The 15357-nt window shown below is 46.2% G+C and overlaps 1 protein-coding gene and 1 long non-coding RNA gene across 6 annotated transcripts in view; both read right to left on the bottom strand.

Moving 5' to 3' along the window:
- The window catches only part of CCDC9B (coiled-coil domain containing 9B), a 42369-nt gene extending 41752 nt beyond the window's left edge, over positions 1-617 (bottom strand). For 2 of the 4 annotated variants that reach the window (XM_090140271.1, XM_031607243.2), the window contains exon 1: positions 425-614. Coding sequence is in view for 3 of the 4 variants with exons in the window: in XM_031607243.2 (XP_031463103.2) it covers positions 425-445 (21 nt within the window). In the remaining variant the exon portion in view is untranslated. Of the gene's footprint in view, positions 1-424 lie in introns of all 4 variants that reach the window. The other 2 variants (XM_090140270.1, XM_090140269.1) reach the window with 2 other exon arrangements.
- A 394-nt stretch (positions 618-1011) lies between these two features.
- LOC149917705 (uncharacterized) lies at positions 1012-15314 on the bottom strand. 2 transcript variants are annotated; one of them, XR_016466644.1, is made up of 4 exons: positions 15234-15314; positions 9119-9413; positions 8463-8653; positions 1012-1272 (listed from the first exon to the last, which is right to left on the bottom strand). It is a non-coding gene; the product is annotated as an uncharacterized LOC149917705 (long non-coding RNA). The 2 variants fall into 2 exon arrangements; XR_016466643.1 differs by having other exon boundaries at positions 8463-9413.
- Between the last annotated feature and the right edge of the window lie 43 nt (positions 15315-15357).

Raw genomic sequence — 15357 nt, 5'->3', positions numbered from 1 at the left:
AGAAGAGCAGGGACCTTAACTAACACTTCTGCATAAGCAAACGCATCTGCTCTTTTCAAGAAATATCCTCTGGCTTGACAGCTGCAACCTTTGCCGGGATAGGCAACATCCAGCGCTCCGTGGGTCTCTGTTATCTATACTCACCTCCCACCCACCCAGGAGGCACAATGTCCTGAAGCAGCCACCACAACCTGCCCTAGAGATCGCCACACAAATCCCAGCACCCCACATCCACATCCTGGCACCCCCCCATGACGCAGCAGTGTTTGTTTGCTGCCGGTGCCTGCTGGCAGGCGGGCGAGGAATAAAAATAACAAAGCCCCAATCAGCAAAAGGCCACCCCAAGTGCAAGTTGTTTCAGGGCCTCTTTGGGTATGGACCCCACTGCCCGCGCCCTCCTGGGACCCACAAAGGCGGCACTCACCGCTCGGTGCATGTCAGACATCAGCAGCAAAGCCCGGCGGATTCCAGCGCAGAGCTAAAAGAAGAGAGCCATCAGACGGCCTTTCTCAGCACTGGTTGCACAGCATACAAGATCATGTTTTGATTACAAAAGCCTCGTCTGGGCTCCCAGCCAAGAGCGCTGGCTGCCTAATATACCAAGCACAGACAGGGTTTTGAGTGCCTGTGTCCTCCTCTCCAATCTCACTCTCTTTTTAAAAGAAACACTCCCCCTTTTCCCCCCTCCTGACTCCTTTTAACTTCCTGATGCCACAAGCCCTCATTCAAAGTGGGGAAAGCTTGGCGAACAATGACAAATGGATCAGGCAAACAGCTTGACTTCACTTCGTGGCCATTCATGGTTTGTGTTATTTGCTATGCATGGCTAGGTGCACGCCTGGCAGGGAATTGGGGAAATATCTCTGGTACTGAATACCTTGTCACTGCAAGTACATGCATGAATCTTTATGGGAAAACAAGTGCCAGATTTGTCTTTTTCTCTTTATTTTCAGTCTTCTCTGGGAATTATTTCTCTACTTTTAAAACGAGTCTTTCATTCAGGAAGGGAGGAGAAGCGATGCTGTGGGGTGGACATTGTCAGCCAGCACCATGATTGGCATAAAGCACACAGTCAAGGAAGAGGGACCCTCAGAAAGCCCTCAACTGAAAGCTGCCAAAATGATCCCAGAAGAGTCACTGAGAGGCTTTCTGAAAACAGGCAGCATTTAGATGCTGCGTCTTGGGTTGCTGCACTCAAATCCTTATCTCAGACCACCTCCTGGCCATGTGCTGTGTCCTTCCTCTATGCTGATTTAAGACGACTTCTTTAACCTACAAGATCCAGAAAGAGGTGAACGGGAGTTGGCAGAACATAGGGGAAAATTCTGTCACTCAAGAACTACCACCCACCCCAAACTCAGTAACACTTCTGTTTTTATATTGTAGCATGAAGAAGCAACAGGCCCACTGCTGGTACATAACCCCTCTAATATATTTAAATAGGTCAGCCACTCACAAAATCCAGAAAGCTCAACCCCAAATCCAGCAAGGTCCAAGGGAAGCCTTCAAAAGACTCTGAATAACTTTGAATCTGGCCCCTCTTCTGCACTTAGCTTTAAATACTGGATATCAGGACTACTAAAGGAATAAAGGAGGAGGAAACATGGCTTAGCAAAAGTGCTCAGAGGGAAAGACTGACCCATATTAATTAGTAGCTACTACAATGATGAAAGGAAATTTAAAGCATTTCCCAGGCGGTGCCTCTGGATTCAGGCTTGAGGAAAGAAATGAAGACATTCCTATGGATAGAAACTTCAGAGAAAGACACGAGAGCATTGCTAGGGCCCAGGTGATTAGCAGGAAGTTTGTGATGGACAAGGCTATGTGCAGGTGTGGAGCCATGCCAAGCCCTTCCTTGCCCTTGGAACCCACTTGAGACAGAGGGAGCTGCGAAGATGATGCTGCCTTGGGTTTCCAAGGGCCCTTGTGAGAGCAGTGGCCCATTTTTTGTTGGGCTGGGGGAAGGGAGAGGGAAGGGGGTCGTGTCTGGCAGGTGCTACTGGGCCGAGTCAGGGAGCAGAAACATCTTAAGGAAAATGTTTCTACTCATGAAAATAGCTCATGGAAACATTTTATCCAGTGTTGGTGCTATAGCCTGTTTATATGGTAGCAGCGTTTCTAAGCTCAAGGAATCCACACACACCGCCAAAATGTGGGTCCAGATGAATACAGAGATTCACACAACTATCCCAAATACTAAGGCTAGGCTGTTTGCATAGCACAGGGTAAATGTCTTGTGCAGTGGGGTGAATCACAGTAGCTAAAGGTGCTCATCATGCCCAAGTTGTCAGAGCTTGAGCTAAGTGCTCACAAGCAGTTTCTAGAGATCTCATGGCCACACCACACCAGGTACTTGCTCTTACTGATGGTGTGGCCGAGCTCTTCCAGTCATAAGCAGTGGTGTGAGCTGGCCCCAAAATACTATTCCCTTTGCTAATGCCTGGAGAGCTGCAGTTTCCCCCAGGGCAGCGTCAGCCACTCTGCTGTCCTCAGCAGAAACAGCTGACATTTCTCAGCTGTCCCTCACCCAGTCTGAGTGGCAAAATTGATAGGCATCTACTTCTGCATCATCACCTGGGACAGATAAGAGGATGAGCATTCTGTTAAAGCTGTGGACACTGAAACCTATGGCAAAAGGGACCAGTTGAAGGAGCAGAATCTGCAGCTTCAGCAGTGGGGCAGAACAGGCTGGTTTAGGGAATCGGTTGGTGCTCTCAAAACTCTCACGGGATGTACAAAGACAAATCCTACAAATATGCTGAGATTGATGGGGTTATATGCATGCACATGTTTGTTTATACATGGTGTTATGGCCAGAAAGAGCTGCAATTCTTCAGTTACAGTGAGAGGGGTGTGATGGATACAGTACATTTTGGTGGCCATGCAGGACCTTAGGACACTCTGAAACCTGCTCACATGAGCACACCCACCTTGGTGGCTGAAGCACATTCTCAAGCAGGTGGTGGCAGCTATTTCACTGCAATTGATGAAGTACTTCAGAGAGTGAATGTAAATTACATCCATGTGTGACAGTAAGGATGTTTGGAGGAAACAGGCTAATAACTCATGCAGAAATTTGTCCACCACCCCCAAGGTAATCCCTTTATTCTTCTAAAATCACCAGAAGGCCTTTAATAAGCAGGATTACCTCTTTCTGAGCTGGTTTTATTGTAGTCTGGCTGCTGCGGACTGACTTGTTCCATCTCTGAAGCCTACTCAGCACAGAAGCCACAGGGAGAATCCAGCATGCACACCCCAGATTGCCTCTGTGGCTTCCACTTTATGGAAAGGGGATGTATCAGATTTGCTAACTATCAGAACCCTCTGAGAGAGCAGTCCCTGTGATGGACAGAGGTTTGCTTTCAGAAAACCCTGAAATCAAGAGAAAGTGAGGGGCTTGACTGACTGACCATAAGTTTAGCCTCCAGCTGCCCTCACAGAAGCCCTGGTCTCCACTCGGGGCAAAGTTTGCCAGAGATTTTCTGGGGCAAAACAAGGAGATCAGAGGAATGAGCCGTCCACTTTGTGCTCACAGCTATGAAATAATCCCTTTTTCGAGCTGAGTGCTGCAAAGCCTCTCCCTAACCTGCTTCAGCACAAAAAAAAATCTCTCTGACAGCATTCTACAATCTCTCAGCTCTAGGACAGCATTTAGCAGATTGCAGATTGTGTTGCTCCACATTCGACAGTAAGGCTGCTTGTCTCTTCTCCATCTCTCTGCCTTACACAGAGTTTGAAGGAAAGAATCTGATCCCTCTATTAACCCAAATATGACTATCACAAGAAGTATTCCTGGCATCCTTTTATCAGCCCTTCCAGCAGTTGAAACCACCTTGCCTTGAAACCCTCTTCTGTTTCTTTTGCACTTTGTGAAATTCCTCCAATGTCACTTAGTCCCATGCTGACACTCCTCCCAAGTGCATTGTGCCCAACTTCACCTTGGCTCCCTTCCATTTTTTGCATGACCGCTATTTAGTCAACAGATGGCACTCAGTAACTGCTGGGAGAAGCTGGGAGCCAGCTGCCAAAAAGCCCACTGTCGAAGTTAATCTGCCTTCTCTGGGAGGCTGCTTGTATATCATGTATTGAGACTGCAGATAAGCCACATCGCTCAGTTTCAGAAGCACCACAGTGTGCTGCCACACGCACCAGAGAACCCTCAGATCATGCTGCCCGAGGCTCCTGAGTGGAATCAGCAACCCTTTTCCAGTCTTGTTGAATGCAGGGAGGAATAAGAACATGCAGATTATCAAAGGAGAGGTTGCTGACAGCCTGGAGGCATCTTTCGTACCAAGCACAGAGCAAACTTCCTTGCAATAAGCAAACTCCTCCTTTGCCTCCCTTGCTCACTGCTTGCTCTGGCCCTTTGGCCAGCTGTAACTGCAGGATAAAAAGGAGTTAGGCTGTTCCTCAAGCCAGTCAGATGAAAGGTCTGCATATTCCCTAGACTGGGAGGAGGTATAAGCCAGAAATTTTAAAGTTGGAGAGTCTCACGAGGATCAAAGGACTGCTGAGACATTAATTTTTAAATGTATCAATATACAGAGAAATTGAAAACTACCAAAGACAGCTGAAGGATATAAAAGCAATTGCTTTCACGTAGTGATACCAGTCGTAACAGAGAAACCTCTCAGAATGTGCAAAGCAGCTCTGTTCCTATTGAAAGACAATTTTTTCCCTCTTTTCCCCCTCCTGCACATCCCAGCCTGCAGGCTGCCACTGCACATCCTGTGGGTAAGTTCTGAGCCTACCAGTGTTTAATGCCACCATGAATAATTTGTGCTGTCACAACCTGACTTGACATCTCCCACTCCTGGAAAACTTGTAATTTTGCTGTAAAGTCCCTGAAGTAAGCAAAACAACAAGAAAAGGATCTGGTCTCTTCCCTCTTCCCACTTCCAGACATGCAGAGCAGGAACAAATGCAGGTCTGCTGACCCTATTTGCATCTGCAGCCTTCAGATGTAGGACATACAGGCCAGGCTTGGGAAGGATGCCAAGATGTGACAAGTGGCTGGAACAGCCAGTCAAACAGGTTCTTTTCATCTTTTATGAAAATGCAGTCCTTGTGGAAAGCAGGGAGAGCTGCAGATAGCAACCAGCTTGCCTTGCAAGGTGACATCAGCCAGGGTGTTTCTCCTTTTCAGCACGTGGTTTGAGCCCAGAGCTAGGAGGACATGGGCAATTCAATGGCCTATAACTTGTAGTGTGCAAGGTTCAAATGAGAAGGCCAAGAGTCATTTGGCTCATAATATGGTCATGTGTGCCTGGTGAACTTTACAGGTCCAACTTATTTGACACAGGACTGCTTCAGGGCTGCACCAGAAGCAACACGCTTCCAGACCAATGCAGGAGGAAAGAAGTGGCAAACTCCATGGCTGTTTTCCAGGCTTCTCATCTCAACCAAACTGAATTAAAACCTAACAATCCATGTCATTTTGCTTTGCCAGCAGAACTCAAAAGCAAACTCTAGAGACCAACCTTGGCTTCAGGATCTAAACTGGACTGAAGATTCTTCATAGACTCCAGCGGCGTCACATCATGCTGATGCTCTGTGGGTTCAGTTTGGGCTCAGCAGGGAGATGGACTTGCAGAAGGAGAAGGTGTGGAGCAGAGGTGACGTGAGAAGGGAGGAGATGAAAAGAGGAGACAAGGTGACAAATATTAAAGGACCAGTTCAACAATAGTCTCCTTGGGCGAAGAGAAAGGGTGGAGGTACATTAAGTGCTTGCAGACATTTGCTGTGCTATGTCTGTCTGGCTGAGCACAGACTCCAAAAAATACCAACAATCCACAGTCCAGCAGGATGGAAATCATATTTTGAGAGGATGAACTAAAGCCTAGCTGGAAATGTTGGTCGTTATCCTAGCTATGGTCATAATTTGAACTATGTTGGCTTTGATTCTCCCTTTGAACAATTTTTTTTTCCTTTCTAAAATAAATAAATAAATAAACAAACAAATAATGATTCCTGTCATTTTGGATAGATGCTTTTTTGTCTCCATCCCCCAGCCTTTCCATATCCAGTACCCGTATGTGTGACTACGTTTCCAAACGAGTGAGTACTTCAGGGAGCTTTCTGGAACCTTCACTTGAAAAGGTTTCCTTCTGAAATAATGGCTTTCTGTGTCTCTTCTCGGGGGCTGTGAACCACCCTGACCATGGCTACAGTAGTGAAGTATGGCTTGACCCAGCTGCTTCCATCAATTAAAGACCCCTGGACCATCAGATGAAGGTAGCAGGAGCCAAATTCAAAGTAACAAAGGCTTTCTTTCACATCCACAGAACACCCTGCCAAGGGACACATGGAGACAAAAGGTTTACCCAAGTCCAAAAGGAGATCACACAGATATTTGGACAACGGCTCTTAGGAGGTTTCCCAACTGAACACACCATACCATGCTTGCAGAATCCCACGCAAATGACTTGGGGAACCAATATATGTGCTCACCCTGTTCTTACTTTTCTCTGGACATCTAGTTCTGGTCCCAGTGTGAGCTCTTGAGCAAGGTGAAATTCACCTAGGAGACTGGCCAGCTGGTGATCCCTCTGATGCGGTCCCCAAAGCATGACAGCAGGGATGGGGAACATCACAGTCTAAGCACATAGCATTAGGAAGGGTTAAAACAAAGAGTCTTAGAGTTGTATTTGTAAAAAGAAAAAACTGCATTTCCTTCAGTCCCTTGAGAAGAAATCTGTTAAATTTGCTCAATTTCCTCTCCAAAATGTCAACGGGCAGTTCCCTGAATAAGACCAAACCAGTGGCACTGGTGCCACAGGGACAGAAGAGTTCTTGCTGGGTCCTATAGATCCTGTGGGTATGAGACTGGCAAGGCAGGGACCATCAGTTTGCAGCCAGTTCTGCTAGCTCGAGTCTTCCTCCCAACATAGAGGACTGTGCAGAAGCCAGAATAGCTAGAATCCTGTGAGATCCAGCAGTAAAGCTAGTATTTGTGGTTTGAGTAGCATTACAGTTGTTACTGTGAAGACAAATGGGCAAATTCATAACTGAAAACAGAATGCATCGAACTGACAAGACTAAGGATATGTTAAAGAGTAGCTCTTCTGTCTTTCATTATATCTGGTCTTATTCCCATCTGCAGCTTTGATCATCACCTTCACAGCAGTCCAGAAACCTGCCAGAGCCATCAAACTGGTTTCAGTGAAATCATCCCTGCTGTGCTAGCTTTCCTTTGCTCCAGCAGGCTGTGCAAGAGCCAGCACAGCCCTCGCTGGCCCAGAGCCAGGCAGAAGTTTATCCCTAACTACCTGAAAAATTGCAAATTTTAATCCTACATAAAAAGAGAGAGTCATCCTAAGTTAAAGTCCTCTTCAGGGAGATCCAAGGCTGCCGGCACTAACCAAGACATGAAGGTAATGTTAAGGCTGTGCACTGGCCACAAGGACTGAAGAAAGCAATTTGTCAGGAGTTACAGCAAGGTCCATTGGGTTCCTAGAGCAAGAAGTGGGAGGGTTTGCCAGCAGTTCATAAGGGGAATGTGAAGGCTGGGGTTACAGCTAGGATTTGCTTAAGGATCAGAAGCATAGAGTGAAAGCCACCAAAAAGCAGACCCAGAAGAAGCAACAAGCCAGTAACTCACTGTGAGCCCACCGTGATCCCCAAGCCAGGCATGAGTTGAGGCAGGGGCTGAAGGTTTAACACTAGCCCTCCAAACTTCAAATCCAGCAATGAGAGGAAGAGAGGTAGAGCTGGTGGAGATGAATGTCCCACAGCATCATCAAGTAGAGAGGCTGGATGTTTGGGATGATGTACAAAGTTAGAATTACATATGAGCACAGCATAAGAGTTTAAAAAAGAAGATGAGGAAAAAGCTAAATTTATGGCCTAATGCCTCTGTTGGGGCAGCTGGTGGGCCACTGGGTGACAACAGGAGTGCCCAGGGAGAGCCAAGGAGGTGCCATCACTATTGGGTTGAGCATGTTGTGGTCTACAAACATCAGCTCTGGAAGAAAAAGGCTTTTACCACAGACTCACAGCATAAAGTCACTCATCAGTGGAATTTAAATGCATCCTTGGCAAGGCTAGAATATTCATATTTTGCAGGCATTGCAACAAAGCTTAGATGAATCAAGAGAAAGAATGACATAATAGGGTTGTAAATTTAAAAGCTATTCCCATATTAAAACTTTCTAGCTGATAACCACTGGTCTGATTTGCTGATTCATCTGATTTTCTTTTCCATGGTACAGACAGAGTCTTACAGGCTGAGACTTCCCCTTCCCCATAAACCTGTTAGCACTGTTTTAACAAACTCAGATGAAGAAGAGGAGAGCAGGAAGCCCTTAAATAAGCCTTGCCACAATAGAAAGAGCAACATGGTCTTCTCTTTACATGGCTGGAGCAGGAAGGCAGACAGTTAAATGATCTCTGGAGCTCTCAGCCAAACTTTCCTTATTGAACAGTTAGATTAGAAGGGCTGAGAGTCTCCTGGTAACTGATACCTTGGCTGTGTTTGCTGAGCAGTGATAACACGTGTCGTATCAGCTGCAAAACCACAGGAACCAGTAGCACTCGTTACATCCTGTGCTAACAAAGCAGAGGAGCTCAGGGTAGAAGGGGCCTCCAGGCCAGGAGGGAGATGCCAGAGATGTGTGTGGTGGGGAGCAGCATTCCGTGGGATTTTGAGGCAGCTCTGTGGAAATATTTTGAATGTAAAGCAGAAGCCATAAGTCTTCAAGGGCATATCTCACAGTTACCACAGGACAGTATTTTATAAGATTTTTTTCCCCATTGCAGAAGTGTCCATTCAGAAAACAGATTATTATTTTTCATGTGGCCAGTTGATTTCAGTGAATCTCCTCTTTTAGAAAGTTTATTCTAAAATTTTGTACCTGTCCCCCTTTTTGTTTTTCAATACAAATTGTCCAAACCTACAGATAACAGAAATATGCTTGCCTCCTACCTCCTCAGCATCAATCAAAATCTCTTTTTTGTACAAAAATACAAAAATCACTGCACAGATTAGAGGTCCGAGGCGTTGGCAGAAAAATGGTGCCTCTCAGTGTGCCTCTTTACTATCAACCCGTACTTCTGGAATGAAGATGTAACGTCTGAGGCTCACTGAACTGTGATCAATCCATTTTAAGGAACAGTTTACCTGCAATGGGCCAGGAGCAAATACGGTATGAGGAAAGGAAGTTGTGCAGAGATTCAACGAATGTAGCAGAAAATGTGTGACTTGCTCCTTTCTCTGTCAGGATGGGTGGTACAGGGTGAGCGTCAGCCATGTCCTCCTTCCTTGTACATCTTCTTAACAGTAGAGGAGCACCTCTCCCTTGAGAGTTTATGTATCTTGGTTGTGCTGGGGTTACTTCAAAAACTCTGTAGGTTCCTCATGTTCTCCTCATGGTATCTATCAGGTCTGCATCTAGCTTGCTGCTTTTGTCTTGGAGCTGAAAGAATCAAAGACTGTGTTAACAATGTGGGTCACATATCGTGCACAGCATCCTCACACTTAGCAGGCTGTGTATGTGCTATGAATCCTGAATGACAGAACCCAGGCAAAATTCCCATTTCTAGGATGTACATAAGATGTAGAGAGGGTGACCAACCATGCCAGGGCTTCCTTCAAGACTCAACACTTTTCAGATAAGTGGCAACACCTCTTTATTTATTCTTAGGGGCTTAAAAGGAAGGAGCTTCCCCCATTCACTGCATCCTTAATGCCAGATCTTTTTTCCTTCTTTTCCTGCTTTTGTAAGCACGAAGAAACCTGAAAGCAATCACTGACACTTCAGAGATACAGGTATCTATGTGCTAGGCTCTAATGTGTTGTGAAACATTTGGGCTCAGCCTGTTTTGCAGAATCAGGCTTGAAATGTGGGTCTCACATGTGAATTGCAGGAGCCTGGGAAGGGGCTGGCTGGTTTTGAAGTGTTGGATTTTGTACACGAATTTGGCTGTGTCCTACTAGGGCCACACTGTGAAGGTTGTTTGCAAGATCCTCCATTCCACTAAAAGTCAGCTGCAATTTTCAAACCTTTTTGAAGCTAAAGAACATGTTACAACAGACACAGTTAGACAAGATAGAAGTTGATACACCCTAGCATCTTCTCAGACCTTCCCCAAGCTGAGAACTTGTCTCAGACTTTCACAAGGACCACATTTACCTGCAAAACATGAAGTCCTGCATATCTCAGGATGCTCTGAGGTAACTGGCTCATTGTCAGTTACGCTGGGAAACAGTGTGAACATATGGGCTGCTTCAGAGCAAACATGGCTGTGGTCCCAGCACAAGGCACTGCAGAAAATGGTACAACATTTCTACAGTGAGATTTTCCCTGCCAAGACAATGGTGAAATAGGTCTCTATGGGCGTTCTGCCCCTTACCGCTGTATGCCTGTGATGGACAGAAATAACAGCAGGTCCCCAGAGCCTGATTCCTTAGTCCCCTTGAAATCCTGTGCCTCATGCTGATGCAAGCATTAGTTGCAGAGGATGCTTCCTATCGGCGCAGAAACTTTGAACAAATTTTGGAAGGTGACAGCTCCTTCAAGCCATCTCAGGACAGAGTAATCAACAGATAGCTTTGAATACACATCCCTTTTAAAACAAAAAGCAAAACTCCACAGAACCTGCTGGTTTCTACCTCTAGCTTGCTTTAGCTCTCCTCTGGTAGATATACTTCTCAGAACTGCACCTCCAAACAACAAAAAGGCAGTTGTGGACTACTTCACCTGACACATGAAAATGGAGTCACACAGAGAAAAGTGACAGCTCTACTGCATGTGAACGTGTGCAGAGATATGCGTCCTTTTAAGTGGCATTGCTTGTGCCATGCTCCTGGTGCAGGAAATCAGATCAGTTCTGTACAGGAGACAAAACGTGCATCCAGATCTTTCTCTTTCAGCCTCAGAGATGATGTTTTTGGCATAAGTGTCAGCCTATAAGTAAGCAGCTTTTTGGATAGATAGGTCTGACTCAGGTTTTGGCATTCAACCTGTGACTAAAGCACATTTCTATACTAAATTAAACCTTCTTGAAGTTGCAGTAAGGGGGTAGATAAATTCACCTGTAAAATAAGCTCTGTGAAGTGAAGGTGAATGGGGCTCAATTTGCTAACACAGCACCAACTCCCACAAAGACTTGTGCTCTGGCTATGGAAGCAATTTCACGGGCTGAGGCAACAAGAGGTTTATGAAGCAGAAAAGCTTAGGACTACTGCTGCTGTACTCATGGAAATCTTCCAGCATGGGAAGGGACTGGCATGCAGTTGCTGGCTTTGAGGAGCAAAAATACCCTTCCTATTTTATTGCTACAGTGAGCACAGGCAGGCTTGAGTTCAAATGCAGTGGCTGCAGATCTGCAAGACAGTGCGCATTGCTTACAATGTCAGCCTGCTGCAAAGCGAAGCAGTGAGCGCAGCTGTAGACCAGCTGTAGGCTGCGCTGTGATCTCCAGCCTTGACACGACCATGGTCACTCCAAGAGCTCAGCTGTCCATCAAACTCATAATGTGGGTGATTTTGCTGGAAAAAGCACAGTCTTTGGCATTGTAATGGAATCACCATTGCAAGCAGTCAGGTTGGAATGCGGTTTTTCTGAGACCCAGGGTAGCACCACCTACACTGAGAGGTAGGGATGCATCACCATCCAAAGGTATGGATCTGGACCACTGTATCCATCGTGCTGACCAGGCACTGTGGAATAAAACATCCCTCTGTATGAGTGTTCAGTGGCAAGAAGGTTTCAGATGGAAGGAATGGGTTTATGGGCATCATTTATGTCCATAAAACAGTTTAGGAGACCTGTTTGGTAATCCTTCCTGTTCACTGTTGTATTTTTTACTTAAAGGGAGGAAATCTTCTTGGGATTAGCACAAGTATCCCCTACCATGGCACAAGATCTTTTCTATCATTCTGGCAATATCTAGAGGTAACAGGCAGTGGGGCCAACAACAGCTTCTGGCCGATGGGCACAAGAAGCTCCTTGGTTACTGCAATGCCAGGACAAGAGCCAAGCAGATTTTGAGGAACAGGACTCCTAGCATCCAGGATTTTGACCACTACAGCTGCCTGCTCCCAGCAGCAGGTAAAGATCTAAGGGAAGCCAGCCTCCTCCTTGGATGTAAATGGCAGTGTGAACAGAGCTGTATTTGCAGCAGGCTGTTTGCATGAGCTGCCAGTAGGACTGCAGGACGTGTTGTTTCTTCCTCTGAACACAGAAGAAAGCAAGACACACACAGCAGAGCAGGGAAACAGCAGAATGTGGGTGTCTGGCCAGAAAGGCACAGGCTTGTTCTGAAGCACTGCTGCACAACATGGCTTCACTGGCTGGTGAAATGCCTCAGCTGTGTACAAACTCATGCTGCTTGTTGTGGATCACTGCAATCAGGGAAGAAAGGCCCTTAGGATTTGCCCTAACTGGAAGTGTAGGTAATATTTTCAGCTCACTCTTTTTTCTGCCCCTCAAAGAGTGCACCAAGCCAAAGAAATGACAGTTTTTGAAGACCCAGGGCTCAAAGAGGATTGGATACACAGAGAGCACTGCTTGCTGTGCAGCAGAATTGTTGTGACTGATGGGCACTGCAGCAGCTCCCAAGTTTTCTGCCACAGAGCTGATGGAAATAGAGTGGTCTGTGTTGTAGGGAGAGAGATGAGCATCACAGCTCCCTCTGGTCTTAAAGTCCACCCATGTGCTCATGCTCAGTGACATTTTTGAGAACAAGAGCCTTCGAGTACAGCAGCTGCAATGCTCTGCAAACAGGAGTCAGGGCAGCAGCTAAATTCTCTCATGGAAATGTTGATTTACAGTGAAGGAAAAATGAATTGTGCTCAGAAAGGGTGCTGGGAAATGATGCATGCTGAATTGTGACTATAAAGCAAATCCATCTGGAAATGCTATCAGCCACATCTCCAGCCCACAGAAGTAAGACTTCTGCCTTTCTAGGCTTCTCTAATGCTATGCCCAACTTGTAAGGGGATAAAAGGATAAAAGGAGCCTTTTTACAGACACTGGTGGGAGAGGGAGGAATCTCCAAGCTGTGGGGACATTGAACACACATCAAGTGCCACGTAGTGTTCACTTCCAACTCAGACTTCTCTCCTACAGAGGAGAGACAACATTTTGTTTTCTATTTGTTAAAGAAATGCAAATGGATGATCAGCAAGGGAGTCAGGAGAAGTAATAAACTATATATAATGAAGAAAAAAAATGCTTCAAGTAAAAAACGTATCAAAGCGTTAGTGCAAAGTTCCTCTCATCTCTTTCACAGGTCAAGCAGGAGAGGTAAGAAATCTGTCTTCATTTGTCACAAATACTGATTTTGCTTGGGGAGTTCAAGCCCAGAGACAGGAGGCTTGCTGCTCTTGGATGCTCTTCATGAAATGTGGAGTAGTTGATGGATCCCCTAAGTTTCTCAGGGTCAGCAGCAGAAAATTGCTGTCTAGGATGACAAAGTGGCTTTGCAGCATAGCAGCTCTGTAAATCTGCCTCAGCCACCTCTTGCATCACCCTCAGTTCATCCTTACCCCATTCACTTGTTGTATATTTTCCTTTTCCCTTGATCTCTGTTCACCAGGTTTCCCCTTTTCCACACATTTCCATTACTGCCTGTCTGCTTTTTTTTTTTTTAATACTCCTGAGCCTACATCTCCCTTTTTTTTTTTTTTTTTTTTTTTTCTATTTTTCTCTTAGTTTCTATGGGGTTTTCAGCAACTTCTCTCTGTGCACCACTGGGGACCAGCGTGCACTGGACCTAGGTGATGCTGGCAGGTCTTAAATGTGAGTTGCCACGGCAAAAACCCAGCTCCAACAAGTGACTGTACCATTGCAGTGCTCCAGCTCTGTCTAGGTGAAAACAGCCCTGAGAGAGAGGTGAGCAGCTCCACTGACACCTTGCACAGTGCTTAGCCTCTACATGGGAGCACGAGCCCTACAGTACTCCTCATTTAAGGGCAATTTTAAAAAAATCTAGACGCTGAATATCTCACAGGCCATGGAGGAATACTGCCAAGTTGTGGGAGTGAGGAAGTGTTATCACCCCCTCTTCACAGACAGGGAGTTCACACATTGCACTGAGCCAAACTAGAAGCTGTACGGTGCGACTGTCTGTCAGAAGCACTGGGGTGTTTGAAATTCAGACTATTCCCATCGTCCTTTCAGCTCCCATGGCTTTATTATTATTATTGCTGCTGTAAGTATTATTATTTAGCGTTGGGAAGAAAGAAAAGGAAACAGCAACCATACCCTTGCCATCCCATTAATCCCAGCCAATCCTTTCACTAGATACCAGGTTTCAGTCTTTCCTGCTGAGCAGCATAATACAAGCTACTCTCTAGCTGCTCGACATATCTGATCCTACCAGGCATTTCTGTGGCTAAGGCTCAGCGAAGCAGGCTGCTCCCCTCACTGTGGGCAGCAGCCCAGTGGGTTTCATCTCACTAGGACACTTGAAGCCTGGCTGTTGGAAGTCCCTCCTGCTGGCTTTGAAGAGGTGAAAGCCTACAGTTGGAGAAAGTATAGTAGCATTAGAGAAAGCTTTTTGTTCTTTAAACTGACTTGGGCATTAAATCATTAAGGCAGGAAGGGCTTATTCCAAACAGCTAGAGGATTAGTGGGAATTATCGGATACTCTCTGGTCTAATACTCTCCTTTTTTGCTTCGGCTTTTTTGTATCATGTGAAGCAAGAAGGATGCCACCCTCATAAGAAAGAAGGTCACTGCCCCTGCGACAGTCATAGACACAGCCATGAGAAAGGAGGTCAGCCATGCCCATGGCCACATGTAGAATCATGAGAAATGAGAAGGTCGCTGTCACTCCCCTGGCCATACGCACAGCCCTGAGAAAGGCTCAGGCCATTCCCAGCACAAGTAATGTTATGGACATTCACACAGGGCTACAGTACTGATAACCAGTGTTAGCAGATCTGACCTCCTTGTGTTCTTCCAGCTTTCAATTCAGTTATTTCAAAGACACGATCTATTTAAACAAATTTAATTCTGCTAAAATCCAGATAGCGAACTTCTGCACTTCAACATGCTGCCCTGCACCTGTGATATGAAGTCTAAGAGTGCTTCTGGGATCTTTCCTACCTTGGGCCAAAGCAGCACAACTCTTCAAGGGACCTGCCACCCTAAGAATGCACTACTCGAATATATAGCCTGCTCTACTGCACGTCTTTCAGTGAGGACGTACAGTGAGTTTGGGGCTGGATGAGGTGCTTTGCTCCACCTTAGAGAACCCCACATTCTTGCGTTGCCCAGGGTTCTTACCTGTACCTTTCCGGCTCAGTCTTCTCCCGAACACGCGGACAGCACCCCAGGGCTCACCCCCACCACCTCCGGCTTCCCCCCGCCCTCCACCCATCTTCAGCCTCCGCCGGCAGCGCCCCGTGGT

Source organism: Phasianus colchicus, chromosome 5 (assembly GCF_987193195.1).
Source record: "Phasianus colchicus chromosome 5, bPhaCol1.hap1.1, whole genome shotgun sequence".
NCBI classification, from domain to species: domain Eukaryota; kingdom Metazoa; phylum Chordata; class Aves; order Galliformes; family Phasianidae; genus Phasianus; species Phasianus colchicus.
The sequence above is the reverse complement of the archived record's forward strand: the minus strand, read 5'-3'. Positions and strand labels throughout refer to the sequence as shown.